Source organism: Salvia miltiorrhiza, chromosome 5 (assembly GCF_028751815.1).
Source record: "Salvia miltiorrhiza cultivar Shanhuang (shh) chromosome 5, IMPLAD_Smil_shh, whole genome shotgun sequence".
Classification (NCBI taxonomy): Eukaryota; Viridiplantae; Streptophyta; class Magnoliopsida; order Lamiales; family Lamiaceae; genus Salvia; species Salvia miltiorrhiza.
The window spans coordinates 41,457,092-41,474,111 of NC_080391.1; the positions used below are offsets into that span (position 1 = coordinate 41,457,092).

Here is a 17,020-nt window from a genome sequence, read left to right on the forward strand (position 1 = left end):
TGAAAATTTTGCTTCACAGATACGTCGTAAGTGTTCACACCTACCTCCCATAAATATTTCAACTCTTGTATCAGTGGCTGCAAGAATACGTCCAACTTCATCTTTGGGTTAGATGGCCCAGGCACGAGAACTGTGAGGAACATGAATTGTTCTTTCATGCACAACCACGGAGGCAAGTTATATGGTGTGACAATAACCGGCCATGACGAATACTGATGTCCTGATTGTGCAAATAGGGCAAAACCATCTGTAGAGAGGCCTAATCTCACATTTCTAGTCTCCTGAGCGAAATCATGATAAACTAAATTCAAGTGTTTTCATGCCGGAGAGTCTACCGGGTGGCACATAACCCCATCGTCTGTTGAAGTCATATGCCAATGCATATTCTCAGCTATTGCTGCAGATGCAAACAACATCTGCAGTCGGGGTATAAAAAAAAAGTAGTGCATCTGTTTGCCGGCCACACATTTCTTTCGGCGGCTTCAAGATGCACGCAAATTCTCCTTATATCGTGCCTCGCCACAGAAGTTACAGCTGTGCAACTCACTATCGTCCCCCCAATACAGCATGCAATTATTAACACATCAATCAATCTTCTCTACCGGCAAACCCAAACCGCACAGATTTGTGTTCGTACTATAGAAGTCTTCTGGATAGTTGTTATCCTTCGGTAAAGCCTTTCAAAACATCGAAGACAACTGATTGTATGTTCTCTCTGACATGTGGCTTTCAGCCTTTATGCTCATGAATTGAGTCATACAGGATAACTGTGAGTAAGTGTCACAAGATGGGTACAATGGATTATCGACTGCGTTCAACATGTCATAAATCTGTTGAGCGTTAGGATTGGGTGGCTCCTCAAGATTTGAAAGATCTTGGTAATTACTAGGTCCAGCATGATCATGCACTATCATTTCGTAGTTATTGTATGACCCATCATCCTCATCCATTACTTGGTAATTACTAGGTCCAGCATGTTCTGTCGGCATATACATCGGTGCTTCCCCGTGATAAACCCAAGTAGTGTAATTGAGGATAAATCCACGCCTACTAACATGTTCTCTGACTGTAGATATAGATAACAAAGCTACATTGTTGCACTTCTTACACGGGCACCTAATGTTACCTTCTCCATTTGTGTACGCCGTTTGATTTATTGCATACTCAAGGAAACTCTCAAGTCTCATTTCAAATGCAGAACGATCATTGTATCTTGCGTACATCCACATTCGATTATCACTTATTCTTGCAAATTCTAATTGAAAAGAATAAATAAAAGATCATAAATTACTTGAATCAAACGAAATTTCGACAACATAACCCCACTATCCTAACTACCAAGTGCTCGACTCTACCAGCAACCATAGTGACCATAGTGGTCCTAATTTACTAAGCCTATACTAAGTCTACCTGGCCCCCCATTGTCAAAACAATACAATGCATATAAAGCAATAAAAAATAGAGTAATTAAATAAAAAATAATCATTTGTTGGGAGAAGATCCTTAAGAAATAATCAATTTCTATCCCAAAGAGATAAGAACCATAAGAAATTGATTAAATCTATCCCACAATATATAATAACATATCATTTCATCCTAAACACATACTAGCATATTTAAAATTCACTTAATCATACTTAATTTAACAAAATTATCTAACATAAATAAATTAATCTAACAAATTCATACTTAATCATACTTTATATATAAACGTACAAATTAATCTAATTAATTAAAACTAATCATGCTTCATAATTAATAAATTAATCTAATTAATTAAATATAATAATGCTTCATAATTTATAAACTAACAAACTTAATCTAATTAATCATGCTTCATAATTAATTAATCTAACAAATTAATCTATCTAATTAACATTAATATTTAATCTAATAAAATAATAATAATAAATAAATAAATAAAATAGAGAGAACGAAAGCGTACGGTGGTGGTTGCCAGCGTAACGTCGTCAAGGCAGCGGCGTAGTGGCGTCGTCGAACTAAGGCGATAAAGAGAGAAAATAAATGATAATATGAAATATGAGAGAGAGAGAGAGAGAGTAACTGGGCGGTGACGGTCTGACGGCGGCGGCGGCAGTGGCGACGGGCGACTGGGGGTGGAGGGGGCAAAGGCTGGGGGGGAGGGGGGTTGCGGCGCAGACTAAGGCAGAAGGGGATTCGTGACCTAATTTTATGCACGAATTACCGACGGCAAAATGCTGTTGGTAAACTCCGACCCGAGCCCCATTACCGGCGGCGTTAGTCGCCCTCGCTAATTAGCGACGGCATTGCCACGGTAATTAATTAATATTATAAAATTAATTAATAATAAATAAAAAATATTAAATATTCAAATTAGCGACGGCGTCGCCACCGCTAATTAGCGACGGCGTTAGCGCCGTTAGTAATTCGCCGATAAAAGGCAAAAAACGAGTCGCCGTCTTTGCCGCCGCCGTGCCGTCGGTAATTGCCAGCGGCAGCGACATCGCCACTGGTGGACGTCGTATCACACCAAATAATTCCTGCAATCTCACCAAGAATTAAATGAGTATAGTAACAAGCAGGGTCGAACCACAGGGAACGGGTAATTGCAATCAATTTCCTAAAGATCTAAAAATTGGTGTAGCCACCACGCCTTAAATTGAGAGAAATATTAATTAACTAAGAAAGCGAATAAAATAAAATAAAATAACACTAGAAAATAAATCAATAGAAAGGTAATTCGGCTCAAATAAATCCACACTCATTTAATCTCTGATCCTTGACGCAATAATTAAATAATCCCTATTAACCAATTAGTTATAGGATACCGTGATACGCACTGACATACCCCAATTCCTACTTACTGTGTCGATAGACAACTAGATACGCTAGTCTTGTCTATTTCCCTTATTAAAATATAACCTAGCTGGATACGCCAGTCTTAGATTTAATATTCTAATAGCATTAAGGTGAAGGAACCCAATTTATACCAATTATCCTAGATACGCTAGTAATAATTAATATACCAATTAATTCCTACTACGAACATGGTAGTTTTGTCACTAATCAGCCCTATTCCAACAATTACGGATTGGAGGTGCTAATTGACTATAATCCAATTCAACCTAAGTTGATCAGGCTTAAATAAAATCAGAATTATCATTGAACCTAGGAATTAATCGGAATCAATAGGAATCAATTTTAAACCAATTAGGTCTCACAGATCATTAAATTAGAGTTTCATTATTCTCGCCGAACTAAAAGTTTAACTACTCATGCTTAAATTAAGAACAAGCAAAGAAATAAAAGTAAACATAGAACAAGAGAATAAATTAAATTGCGAAGAAAATAAAATAACCACTCTGGAATGAAAAGAGAAATCGTCTGCACTAAAAACTAAACCAAAAGAATGAACGTAATCAAAGTAAACTAATAAGTCTAAGTCTAAAGTTTGCGGCTGCCAAGGAAAAGATGATCTCCAGTAAACCAATTGGTTCCGCTGATCTGGCTGGTGAATTCACTGCTCTGGAGATTGGTTTCTTTAACGCGGGGCTTCGGCTGACTTCTCTGGTCTGGAGCACGGCTTTGGCGACGGAGCTATGCTGCTCTGCTCTGGCTACAGAGTTATGCTAAAAACACCCTCTTTAGCCCCGAAATCTCCAAAATTATATTCTTCCATCGAAAAACCTAAATCTCCTGCAAAGCATCAAACAAGCCATAAACGCACCAATTTCCAGAAGATTCTCTTAAAATAAAGCTCATATAAACCCCAAAATTTTAGCACAATTAAGCATAAATCAGCCACTAATTGCCGTTCCTATTTTTGCGTTTTTTTGTAATGATTCTAAGGGATGAATAATGGGCATATTCAGTCATCAACTATGTATTTTCCATAAAAAATACTTGAGTTAATATATAATTTGATCTTCAAGCGTAAAATTCAATCAATGAAAAATAACGTCAAAAATGGAGAAGAAGAAATAAACTTAACCAAGAGATTTTACTTGAAATATATAGAAGAAAATAAAAGTGATAAGTGATCAATAAATCTAAGCATATCTATAAAATATAAATTACCATATTTGATAGGGTAGGATTCGGTTAGAGTAATTAATCAATTTACAAATTTATCCTTCATTAAATATAATAATAGGATAAAAGATGAAAAAATATGGACCACATGATTAGGGGTGGACCAAAATATCAAAAAATCGGTATACCGCACTTATCGTATCGAATAAATACTTAAAATATTGAATTCTTGGTATACCGTAAATTTCGATACGGCATGGTACCGTACCGAAAAGTTTCGGTACGATGATGGTATCAATTTTCTCATACCGTGATATACCGATATCGAGGTATATACCGGTTATTTTGGTGTATACCGATATTTCGGTGTATATCGCGGTACAGATATATATCGAATACCGATATACTGTATCAATTGAAATAAATTATAATGATAAATTATAAATTTATTTTCATAATTATATTTATTTGATGTAATTTCGGTATGTACAGATATACGGTATACCGTAAATTTTTGGTAATTTAGACATAAAACGATATATCAATAATTTCGGTATACCGTCAAATATGTTCTAGTTCAGTAGAACTTGGTCAAAGTGAAATTGTTCTTGCGAACAACCTGCTCTGATACCAATTGTTAGGTCCCTTGGAGTCTCGAATAGATGTATTGGGGGGAGGGGGAATACACCTATAGGCTATTTTTCAAACGAAAACAAACTGATACAACCTTTTTCAGTTAAAAGAGATTAGAGAAACTTTGGTTGGCGACTGATACTGAACACTCTTTAGTAAACAGATATCAGTTAAGTCAAAGACTTTAACTGATCCACGTTAGGCTTCAGTCGAGTTTGTAAAACAGAGAAGTAATATGAATCTTACTAACTATCCGGAGATTTATCAGTCAGATTAATATTACTGGCAGCGGAAAACTTTTCTTTCGAAATAGCCGTTGTGATTAAGCAAGTTGTCAAGGTTTGTGTTTCACTTTGCTGTTAATCAGTTTCACTTGATAAAACATTTGTGCACAGATAAGGAAAGTAAATACTGAAAGCGATAAACAACAAAGAGATTTTTACGTGGTTCGGAAAACACTCCCTACATCCACGGTCAGTTGATCAGACTGACAACTTCACTGGGCTTGTGCTTATGGGTGCACAGCAAACTTAAACGACCAAAGATCCAATCTTCAGTACCAACACACTGGGTTGGATTTCTCACTCTTAGCTTCACTGTAGTAGCCCGCTCTTTTATTTATTTATTTATTTTTATTAAGATCAGTGATTACAATAATTGTTATATTGCATCTTCAGTTATGGTAAATCCAGTGTTTAGTTATCAACTAAATCAGCTCAGAAATCTGAATTTGATGCCATTGCGTGATATGATCGCAATTGAATTATTGAAGCATTCAATAATTTATTATCCAGTTTAATAACTGACTTAGCGAAGTCAAGTTATTAATTTATATGCGATAGAAATATTATTTCTATTATTTACTTGGAAGTCGTGATATAATTCCGAATTTAAGAACGAGTTAAATTAGATATTTAATTCGTAGAGAGTTATAACGAAGTGTCGTTATTTAGTAGAACCCAATATTTGTTTTACAAATACTTGATTAATTAATCAAGGCAAGAGATTTTTATTAGTCACCTCAATTCTATTTACTTACAATCATCATTTTTCTTTCACACTCCCTACGCTCCTACACTATCAATAGAGTATACAAAATCAAGAAATAAAATATAGATAGTACACGCATAGCAGCCCCTTTTCTTTAACTCTGCTAAGGTCATACTCTTTTCCCTGCAAAAGTCACAATTTAATATTTGAAGCATGCTAAGATACAACTAGGATCAGACGCACCCTATGAGTACTCCACTTTTCAAAGTTTCACATGAAATTCCACTATTAGTCAAAAAAAAAAAAAAAATTTATGGCAGCCACCAACCTATTTCATTTTTGTCAAAAATTTGCAGCAAAATTTCCACATTTGCTGTAAATAGTTTTCAAGTTTTGCGGCCTAATCTGCCTATAAATTGAGGGCTTCATAGTAGCCTGAAAATCACCAACTACGATTCCCCCTCCTTCCTTTATGCACCAAAAATCATAGAGAGTTTATTTCAGCTGCAATCTGGACCCCAAGAGGTAAGCTAAACTTAAACTTCTCCATTTTCTTCTTGAGTTCAGCCTGCAATGGTTAAGCAAAATCCACAATTATGTTTCAGTTTATTCATTCCTGAATTCATTAGCACAGCAGCCAACCAAGCACAAAAAAACACAGGTGATTGCTAATCTCATTTTACTCTAGTTCATGCTACATGATTTACACCAACATGATTTTCACAAAAGATTAACTTACGAAATCCAAATACCCAACTGTTTCTATTAAAGAAATACCTTGACCAATGCACCAAAAATCAAATTTGCAGCAATACCCAATTGTTTCTATTAACTTACGAAATCCAAACACCCAACTGTTTCTATTAAAGAAATACCTTGACCAATGCACCAAAAATCAAATCTTTACAAATCCGAGAATTTCATTTTGCTGTTTTGGTTTGGGAATGAGTGAAGAGAAGAGGGGGAGGTTGTCGGAGGCCCGATGCCGGGCTGACGATGATGCGGCGGCCAGCGCCGCATGAGTGGTGGCAGCCCGTGGCTGCTCACGGTGAAGGCAGGCGAGGCGGCGCGGTTTGAGGCAGGACGGTGCAAGGCGGCACCCGACGCCGCTGAACTCGGCCGAAGCAGGCGAGCGGCGGCGGTGGCGTTTCCTCCATGGCCGTCTGCCTTCGGACACGGGCGCGAGAATGGGGGAGGCAGATGGGAGGATGGTGAGAGAGAAAGAGAGAGAGAGAGCCGAGCACTGTTGTGAGAAAGAGAGAGATGCAATGTTGATAAATTAAGAGATAGTGTGTGCTGCTTTATAAAAAAAAAGAGGGGAGTCTCGATAAATAGAGAGAACCGATGATAGTGAGGTTAAAGAGAGAGAGAGATGTCGGTAGAAAGAGAGAGGTGTGAGAGATAAGAGTGATTTGTGAGAAAAAAATAGAGAGAACCGAGATTGAGGGAGAGAGTGAGGATTTTGGGCTTTCTTATTGGGCCTAGTTCATTTTATTTGTTGGGCCGGAGATTAATTCATTGGGTCATCTTTTGGGCTTTCTTTTTGGGCCGAATTTATTTAATGTTCTTGGGCTGGAATTTATTTAATTTTATTGGGCCTGTTTCAGATTTGTTTAGTTCAGCCCAGCTGTTAATTCGTCATTTGAGCCGATTAAATTGTCTATTGGACTAAGATTAATTCTTTCCAGTTCACATTAATTATTATTTGGACTCCTATTATTTAATAATAATGGGTCTCGAATTTATATTATTTGGGCTCCTACAATTTAATTGATTAAGTCCAATGAAATTTATTTAGTTAAGCCCAATGAGACTTATTAATTTAGGCCCCACTATTAATCCTAATTATATTTAATTAGTGATTTTTTTATAAGTAAGTTAGACTAATTCAAGATGAGTAGATTATTAAGATTTACTATCTGATTTCATAAAACGAGCTTTAATCCTATAGTTGGATTATTATTAGAAATTTCTCGGTTTATTATCTCAGAATAATAATTAACGGAATAAGAGTCATGCATAGTTATTTTATGCATTCGCATTTATTTGAGAATTTCCCTCGAATTAAAATCTTGTTTATTTTCTCGTATTAAAGGTCAAGCACAAGAGTTTAAGGCTTAGTCGTGAGTCTCGACTACCAGGTGGGCATTTATTATGCGTAAAATAAAAATGCTATTGAAGAACTATGCAACTCTCATGCTTTAAAATGCAAAATTTGATTTTTAAATGAGTTATGCTTTATTATGCTTAAATGAGTTAAAACTTTATTTCTCTTTATTATCTACACTTGTCACGCTTTAATAATTTACGCTATGCTATTTACGCTTAAATTACGACTTAAATTTTTATAATTTATTATTTATGCTTTGTTACGCTTTTAAGTGATTTACGCTTAAGTGAGTTACGCTTTGTTACGCGCCTATGTGGTTCATGCTTTGTTACGCTTTAATGCTTTATGCTTATTATTTAACGTCTATGTAAGTTACGCTTTAATGCTTTATGCTTATTATCAAATGCTTATGTGATGATGTTAACGAATTCGATTCCTGAGCAAATAGCTATCTTGCCAAGGAAATATATATATATATATATATATATATATATATATTGCAACGCGACCGTGAGTCAATGAGAAGGTTGACCGGTCAAACGTCCGTTGAGGGAGGCCTCCCTCAACGGTACGATGCTAGCGTCTGTTGGGGGAGGCCTCCCTCAACAGTACGATGCTGTGTCCGCTGAGGGAGGCCTCCCTCACGGCGCGATGCCTGTGCTCGTTGAGGAAGGCCTTCCTCACGACACGATGCTTCTTAATAGGACTTTCGATGATGAAGAATGCACTCACGCTATTTATAGATTTGGAAATGTTTAGAAAGCAAAAGATTTGAAATAAGACTCACGTCTCTTATATGATGTTGTGGTTTGTTAATAAAATGTTAAGTTTATATTTTAGTTTTGGCAACTACCACTAAGTACTATTGTACTTAGCCCTGCATATGTTTATGAATGTGCAGGTTGAGCTGTGATGGATGATGAAGTGTTGCTGAGTGGAGCTTTTGTCAATTTGAAATTAGGCTCAGAAAAGATATATGTCTGCATACATGTATCTCAGTTATGTCTTCCGCTGCAAACACTGATTATGTTTTGGTCAAGTCTATAACTATGTGAATTACTCTTCAAAGAAATATCTAATGCTTACTCGGGTTCATCGAGTATCCTTTTTAATTATATGCGTCAATCCTTCAATGTCTTAAATTTTATTTCAAGAATTAATGCTAGATATCAATGTCTATAATCAAGTTATAAATGAGTCAAATGTGCCCTTTCTAACCCCCCTTCTTAAATCCCTTCCCTAGTCACGATTTCCCGGATTAGCTATCCTTAGTTAAGGCCGGTCGTGACAGAATGGTATCAGAGCGTTCATTTGCTCTGAGTCTAAGAATTTATTTTAGTCAAGCCTAGACTGGATCACTAGAGTGTCTAGAGTTCAATCGACAAAGCTCAACACTTCATCGCATCACACTCAACGAAGCAGAATGGTAAGCTCTTCCAAGTTTTGAGTTGATGTTTGAAATCTTTTATAGCATTTGGCATGATCGAAAAGTGGGAATTGACACGACATCAAAGTGTGTATCAGTCAATACTTAAGTTATATTGTTATTGAGTGAAATGACCGACGCAAGCACGATTAAGTATGACTATGGTATGAGTTCCCATGAACATAGAGCTATTAAGTTAGGAGATCACCTCTACGACAGAACATAGAAGAAAACGTAGAAGAAATTCAACTATATCTTTTGGTGACTGAAGTGATGACAGTAAGACAAGTGATATGTATAGAATTTTTATAAGCTCGTGATTTATATCCACTATAAATCTCCATGACTTATGCCTAAGTATCAAATTGAGATGCTATGATATTATATGCTTAATTTTTTTTTTATGACTCATGGATTTGGGATGCTAAGGACCCTTAAAGTTTACTACATCAATGTTGTCATTAGAGTCATGACTTGTTTACAAGTTATAACAAGTTAACCTTTACAAGAGTTCTTTTGAGGTTTGTATTATATGCTTGAGTGTATTAATTGACAAATCTTTGCTATCAGAATGCCACCTAAGAGAGGTCGCCCTGTGAGAAATAATAACAATCGCAGAAACCATAATGCCATACCAGAAGAACCCCAAAATGATCAAGAACATAACCCACACCCTCCGCCTCCAACTAAGAGAGTCGAGGAACTCTTTTTAAAACAAAACCCACCTACGTTTGGTGGGACGAGCGAGCCGGCTGAAGCTGAAATTTGGGTGCGTGCAATGGAGCGCATCTTCAACTTCCTACGTTGTACTGATGAGGAGCGCCTCTCTTGCGTCTCATTCCAGCTGACAGGATCAGCTGATTTTTGGTGGGAGGCACGTCGAAAAACTATGACCCCTGAACAATGGGCAATTTATACGTGGGAAGATTTTAAGGCGGGATTATATGACAAATATATTCCGAAAAGCTATAGGAAGAAGAAAGAGGCTGAATTCTACGATTTGAAGCAAGGAAAGAAATCTGTGGTTGAATACGATAGGGAATTCTGCAACCTGGCTAGATTTGCTCCACAACAAGTGGACACAGATGAGAAGATGGCAGAAAAATTTTGTGCCGGTCTGAGGCATGAAATTAGGATGACTCTAGCAAGCCACGGAGGACTCTCATACACGGAGTCTTTGAACAGGGCACTTGACATTGAAGCTGCAATGCCATCGGATAAGTCAGCTCCACCACTGACCTCGACGCCAAATAACCCACCAGCACCCTCACATACTCTCAAAGGGAAGCGCAAATGGGGCAACACTGAAGACAATATCAGTCAAGCCAACAAGAGAGTATGGCAAGAAAATGAACAGGCCGAACAGTTTAATCAACAAAGGCATGAGACACAGACTAACTCCGACCCAACTAGGGGTAACCGAGGTCAGCAAGGAATTTCACCTTGCCCCAATTGCGGTAAGATGCATAGGGGTATCTGTCGGGCTGGAACTAACGGGTGTTACAATTGTGGCCAAAAAGGTCACTACTCCACACAGTGTCCCAACAGACAACAAGGTTCAACAACTAAGCCCACCCACACCCATCCCTTACAAGCAATACGCGGACACCTTCAAATTCAGCCTCAAGAACAACAGTCACCACAACAGGGGGCAACTTATGCTTTTAACCAGGGACACTTGGAAGGTATGATAAGTTTATAAGAATACTTATCACTATCATGTTTAGTAGAGATGCTTTACATATCCTTGCTACCACACCATGCATGGTAATAATCAGCTTCGAGTGAGCTAAGTGCAATCTAGTGATAATCACACAACTTAGGATTACCATTGATATCCGCTTTAATCTAGTGATTGGAAACATCATATTTTATACAAAGATACTAAAAAAAAAAAAATAATAATAATAATAATAATAATAATCGATCAAGAAGTGTAGAAGATAAGGGACAAATTAGTTACCTTAAACATCTCGGAGTATGCAAATTTCGGGACGAAATTTTTGTTAAGGGAGGTAGTATGTAGTAGCCCGCTCTTTTATTTATTTATTTATTTTTATTAAGATCAGTGATTACAATAATTGTTATATTGCATCTTCAGTTATGGTAAATCCAGTGTTTAGTTATCAACTAAATCAGCTCAGAAATCTGAATTTGATGCCATTGCGTGATATGATCGCAATTGAATTATTGAAGCATTCAATAATTTATTATCCAGTTTAATAACTGACTTAGCGAAGTCAAGTTATTAATTTATATGCGATAGAAATATTATTTCTATTATTTACTTGGAAGTCGTGATATAATTCCGAATTTAAGAACGAGTTAAATTAGATATTTAATTCGTAGAGAGTTATAACGAAGTGTCGTTATTTAGTAGAACCCAATATTTGTTTTACAAATACTTGATTAATTAATCAAGGCAAGAGATTTTTATTAGTCACCTCAATTCTATTTACTTACAATCATCATTTTTCTTTCACACTCCCTACGCTCCTACACTATCAATAGAGTATACAAAATCAAGAAATAAAATATAGATAGTACACGCATAGCAGCCCCTTTTCTTTAACTCTGCTAAGGTCATACTCTTTTCCCTGCAAAAGTCACAATTTAATATTTGAAGCATGCTAAGATACAACTAGGATCAGACGCACCCTATGAGTACTCCACTTTTCAAAGTTTCACATGAAATTCCACTATTAGTCAAAAAAAAAAAAAAAAATTTATGGCAGCCACCAACCTATTTCATTTTTGTCAAAAATTTGCAGCAAAATTTCCACATTTGCTGTAAATAGTTTTCAAGTTTTGCGGCCTAATCTGCCTATAAATTGAGGGCTTCATAGTAGCCTGAAAATCACCAACTACGATTCCCCCTCCTTCCTTTATGCACCAAAAATCATAGAGAGTTTATTTCAGCTGCAATCTGGACCCCAAGAGGTAAGCTAAACTTAAACTTCTCCATTTTCTTCTTGAGTTCAGCCTGCAATGGTTAAGCAAAATCCACAATTATGTTTCAGTTTATTCATTCCTGAATTCATTAGCACAGCAGCCAACCAAGCACAAAAAAACACAGGTGATTGCTAATCTCATTTTACTCTAGTTCATGCTACATGATTTACACCAACATGATTTTCACAAAAGATTAACTTACGAAATCCAAATACCCAACTGTTTCTATTAAAGAAATACCTTGACCAATGCACCAAAAATCAAATTTGCAGCAATACCCAATTGTTTCTATTAACTTACGAAATCCAAATACCCAACTGTTTCTATTAAAGAAATACCTTGACCAATGCACCAAAAATCAAATCTTTACAAATCCGAGAATTTCATTTTGCTGTTTTGGTTTGGGAATGAGTGAAGAGAAGAGGGGGAGGTTGTCGGAGGCCCGATGCCGGGCTGACGATGATGCGGCGGCCAGCGCCGCATGAGTGGTGGCAGCCCGTGGCTGCTCACGGTGAAGGCAGGCGAGGCGGCGCGGTTTGAGGCAGGACGGTGCAAGGCGGCACCCGACGCCGCTGAACTCGGCCGAAGCAGGCGAGCGGCGGCGGTGGCGTTTCCTCCATGGCCGTCTGCCTTCGGACACGGGCGCGAGAATGGGGGAGGCAGATGGGAGGATGGTGAGAGAGAAAGAGAGAGAGAGAGCCGAGCACTGTTGTGAGAAAGAGAGAGATGCAATGTTGATAAATTAAGAGATAGTGTGTGCTGCTTTATAAAAAAAAAGAGGGGAGTCTCGATAAATAGAGAGAACCGATGATAGTGAGGTTAAAGAGAGAGAGAGATGTCGGTAGAAAGAGAGAGGTGTGAGAGATAAGAGTGATTTGTGAGAAAAAAATAGAGAGAACCGAGATTGAGGGAGAGAGTGAGGATTTTGGGCTTTCTTATTGGGCCTAGTTCATTTTATTTGTTGGGCCGGAGATTAATTCATTGGGTCATCTTTTGGGCTTTCTTTTTGGGCCGAATTTATTTAATGTTCTTGGGCTGGAATTTATTTAATTTTATTGGGCCTGTTTCAGATTTGTTTAGTTCAGCCCAGCTGTTAATTCGTCATTTGAGCCGATTAAATTGTCTATTGGACTAAGATTAATTCTTTCCAGTTCACATTAATTATTATTTGGACTCCTATTATTTAATAATAATGGGTCTCGAATTTATATTATTTGGGCTCCTACAATTTAATTGATTAAGTCCAATGAAATTTATTTAGTTAAGCCCAATGAGACTTATTAATTTAGGCCCCACTATTAATCCTAATTATATTTAATTAGTGATTTTTTTATAAGTAAGTTAGACTAATTCAAGATGAGTAGATTATTAAGATTTACTATCTGATTTCATAAAACGAGCTTTAATCCTATAGTTGGATTATTATTAGAAATTTCTCGGTTTATTATCTCAGAATAATAATTAACGGAATAAGAGTCATGCATAGTTATTTTATGCATTCGCATTTATTTGAGAATTTCCCTCGAATTAAAATCTTGTTTATTTTCTCGTATTAAAGGTCAAGCACAAGAGTTTAAGGCTTAGTCGTGAGTCTCGACTACCAGGTGGGCATTTATTATGCGTAAAATAAAAATGCTATTGAAGAACTATGCAACTCTCATGCTTTAAAATGCAAAATTTGATTTTTAAATGAGTTATGCTTTATTATGCTTAAATGAGTTAAAACTTTATTTCTCTTTATTATCTACACTTGTCACGCTTTAATAATTTACGCTATGCTATTTACGCTTAAATTACGACTTAAATTTTTATAATTTATTATTTATGCTTTGTTACGCTTTTAAGTGATTTACGCTTAAGTGAGTTACGCTTTGTTACGCGCCTATGTGGTTCATGCTTTGTTACGCTTTAATGCTTTATGCTTATTATTTAACGTCTATGTAAGTTACGCTTTAATGCTTTATGCTTATTATCAAATGCTTATGTGATGATGTTAACGAATTCGATTCCTGAGCAAATAGCTATCTTGCCAAGGAAATATATATATATATATATATATATATATATATATTGCAACGCGACCGTGAGTCAATGAGAAGGTTGACCGGTCAAACGTCCGTTGAGGGAGGCCTCCCTCAACGGTACGATGCTAGCGTCTGTTGGGGGAGGCCTCCCTCAACAGTACGATGCTGTGTCCGCTGAGGGAGGCCTCCCTCACGGCGCGATGCCTGTGCTCGTTGAGGAAGGCCTTCCTCACGACACGATGCTTCTTAATAGGACTTTCGATGATGAAGAATGCACTCACGCTATTTATAGATTTGGAAATGTTTAGAAAGCAAAAGATTTGAAATAAGACTCACGTCTCTTATATGATGTTGTGGTTTGTTAATAAAATGTTAAGTTTATATTTTAGTTTTGGCAACTACCACTAAGTACTATTGTACTTAGCCCTGCATATGTTTATGAATGTGCAGGTTGAGCTGTGATGGATGATGAAGTGTTGCTGAGTGGAGCTTTTGTCAATTTGAAATTAGGCTCAGAAAAGATATATGTCTGCATACATGTATCTCAGTTATGTCTTCCGCTGCAAACACTGATTATGTTTTGGTCAAGTCTATAACTATGTGAATTACTCTTCAAAGAAATATCTAATGCTTACTCGGGTTCATCGAGTATCCTTTTTAATTATATGCGTCAATCCTTCAATGTCTTAAATTTTATTTCAAGAATTAATGCTAGATATCAATGTCTATAATCAAGTTATAAATGAGTCAAATGTGCCCTTTCTAACCCCGCTTCTTAAATCCCTTCCCTAGTCACGATTTCCCGGATTAGCTATCCTTAGTTAAGGCCGGTCGTGACATTCACTGAGACAAAACTATGCCTTTCCGCAAAGACTAAGATCTCTTGGAGTCAGAACACTGATCTGAACTCCTCTCGGCTCAAACTTTCGATTTGGTCGGTTGAAAAGAGGTTCGAAAACTTGCCAACTAGATTACAAAGAACAAGTTCTCTGTAATCAGTTATACCTAGGCTTTGGATATACAATATTTGCCTAAGTTCTAAGAGAATGTATGTAATCAGTAGTGACTGATTTTTGGCTTTGTAATTATGTTCTTCGATTCAAACTTTGGAATGGCTTTGAATTGTTGAGTAACGAATTCGGCAGCGTTTCAGCTTATGTAGTTGAATCGATGATGATTGAAGTGATCCTCGAGCTCTATTTATAGGAGAGGTCTTGAATAGATCCGTTGGCTGAAACGGTCTTCAAGAATTCATCCGTTGGAGATAGATTTGAACTTTGTTGAGGCTTGAATCTTCGAGGTTCCTTTGTTTGGTGAGAATGACTACTTTGAGAGCAGGATATACGACGTCTCTGAAAGGTAATCACCAAAAAGGAAGGCTCTGCAGAGAAAGGACGATCCTTGAAATCTCTGCATTTAATGCGGTTGTACTTCTGGAGTGTGTGGCTTCCTTTAGGCTTTGGAGCTTCAGTCCGAGGAAGAATGTTTAACTGATACTTGAATTTAGTATCACTCTGTTGAATCCATGTGGCTCGTATTAAGTAATCAGTCGTAACTGATTTTTGGATTGGTTAGTCAAATATCAGTATTTGACTCTGTCTTTCATCGTTACATCAGTCAGCAACTTTAGTCTTTAGTCTTCAGTCTTCAGTCCTCCGGCTTCAGTCTTCAGTCTTCAGAACAACAACTAAACTAGAAAAAGAACTCTAACAGTTGAGTTCGAGTAGTTCTAGTCTATTACAAGTGAAACCTAAGGATTTTGGTATCATCAAAACTAGGATTAGGATATTTCATTAAGTTCCCAATAGTTTACGTTTGATACGTCTTTACGACGGAATATAAAAAATGAAAAAAATGAAAAAGTTAATTAACAACGGAATATTTCGTCGTGAAACGGTCGTTAAATTTGACGACTATATTTTCCGTCGTAGGTGAACAGTACGACCAAGCAAAATGCGACTCCTGTCATTCTGTCGTGGAATTTGAAATTTTCATCGTTAATCGTGATTAGCTACAGTTTAGCTACGGAAATTTCTGTAGTTAATTTTGAATTTTTTTGCGGTGCTTTTGGGCATGGATATTAGGAGATTAAAATTAGGAAGAAAAAGAGTGCGGTGATATGATATATAATCAAGTTCTTATTAGTGTAGTCAAATAAAGTCTTCAATCCAACTCCATTTCTTCTATTCCCGATCGCCGTACGACAAGCAACGACGGCTTGCGGAGCTCGGCGTCTTTGTTGCGATCGTTGATGGAGCTCAGTATCTTCAACTCAACCATCCTGGCCTCATGAATCAAATTCACACATAAAGTCATGCCCTCAATTACCAAGCAACAAAAAAATTCCAGAATCAAATTCACAAAATTGAAAAAATTGAATAAGCATTCTAAAATCAATTAATCATAAAGCTTTTCCCTCAATTATCAAGCAGCAAAGCAATCGCCGTCAAGCAACAATTCCCGCAATTACACATAAAGCTTTTCCCTCAAAAGTAGTGCGTTCAATTTTAAAATAGCTTTTAAAACAACATGGAGATAACACAACACTGTCTGACTCGACCTCCAAAAGTCAAATATAATAATTCTATTCTTTTTGTGATTCGCAAGGATACATAGAAACATATCCACTTGTTCTTCAACACACACATATTTCCATTAGTGAAGCCTCTTAACTCTAATAGGAAAAGGCAAAGTCTATAAAAAATGTTGTGATCTATGCAAAGACTGACAATAATTGCAGTATCAGTAACTCCTATTATTCTATTTAAGTGTTTAACCCAATGTGGAATCCTAGCTATCATAGAAGAAGCTTGGAGTGGAATACTATGCTTCATTTTTCTTGTTGACATTCTAAGTCGAAGGTCTAGTACA

The 17,020-nt window shown here is 36.8% G+C and overlaps 1 protein-coding gene and 1 long non-coding RNA gene across 4 annotated transcripts; both read left to right on the top strand.

The window, feature by feature from the left end:
- The first annotated feature begins 6,026 nt into the window (after window positions 1-6,026).
- On the top strand, window positions 6,027-8,923 carry LOC131024471 (uncharacterized). The gene is made up of 4 exons (XR_009101866.1): window positions 6,027-6,162; window positions 6,243-6,298; window positions 7,733-7,778; window positions 8,649-8,923. It is a non-coding gene; the product is annotated as an uncharacterized LOC131024471 (long non-coding RNA).
- A 1,048-nt stretch (window positions 8,924-9,971) lies between these two features.
- On the top strand, window positions 9,972-14,903 carry LOC131024472 (uncharacterized). 3 transcript variants are annotated; one of them, XR_009101867.1, is made up of 4 exons: window positions 11,978-12,113; window positions 12,194-12,249; window positions 13,684-13,729; window positions 14,600-14,899. XR_009101867.1 is itself a non-coding variant. In XM_057953978.1 (2 exons), the coding sequence occupies exons 1-2, from the start codon at window positions 10,063-10,065 to the stop codon at window positions 14,602-14,604; spliced, it is 801 nt and encodes a 266-aa protein (XP_057809961.1). In that variant the 5' UTR covers window positions 9,972-10,062; the 3' UTR covers window positions 14,605-14,903. The 3 variants fall into 3 exon arrangements, 1 of the variants encoding a protein (XP_057809961.1); XR_009101868.1 differs by lacking the exon at window positions 13,684-13,729 and having other exon boundaries at window positions 14,600-14,902; XM_057953978.1 differs by lacking the exons at window positions 11,978-12,113; window positions 12,194-12,249; window positions 13,684-13,729 and adding an exon at window positions 9,972-10,858 and having other exon boundaries at window positions 14,600-14,903.
- Window positions 14,904-17,020: the final 2,117 nt, after the last annotated feature.

What these genes read in the sequence shown, in the direction of transcription:
- LOC131024472 (XM_057953978.1), top strand. Translation starts at nt 10,063, where the DNA reads ATGACCCCTGAACAATGGGCAATTTATACGTGGGAAGATTTTAAGGCG.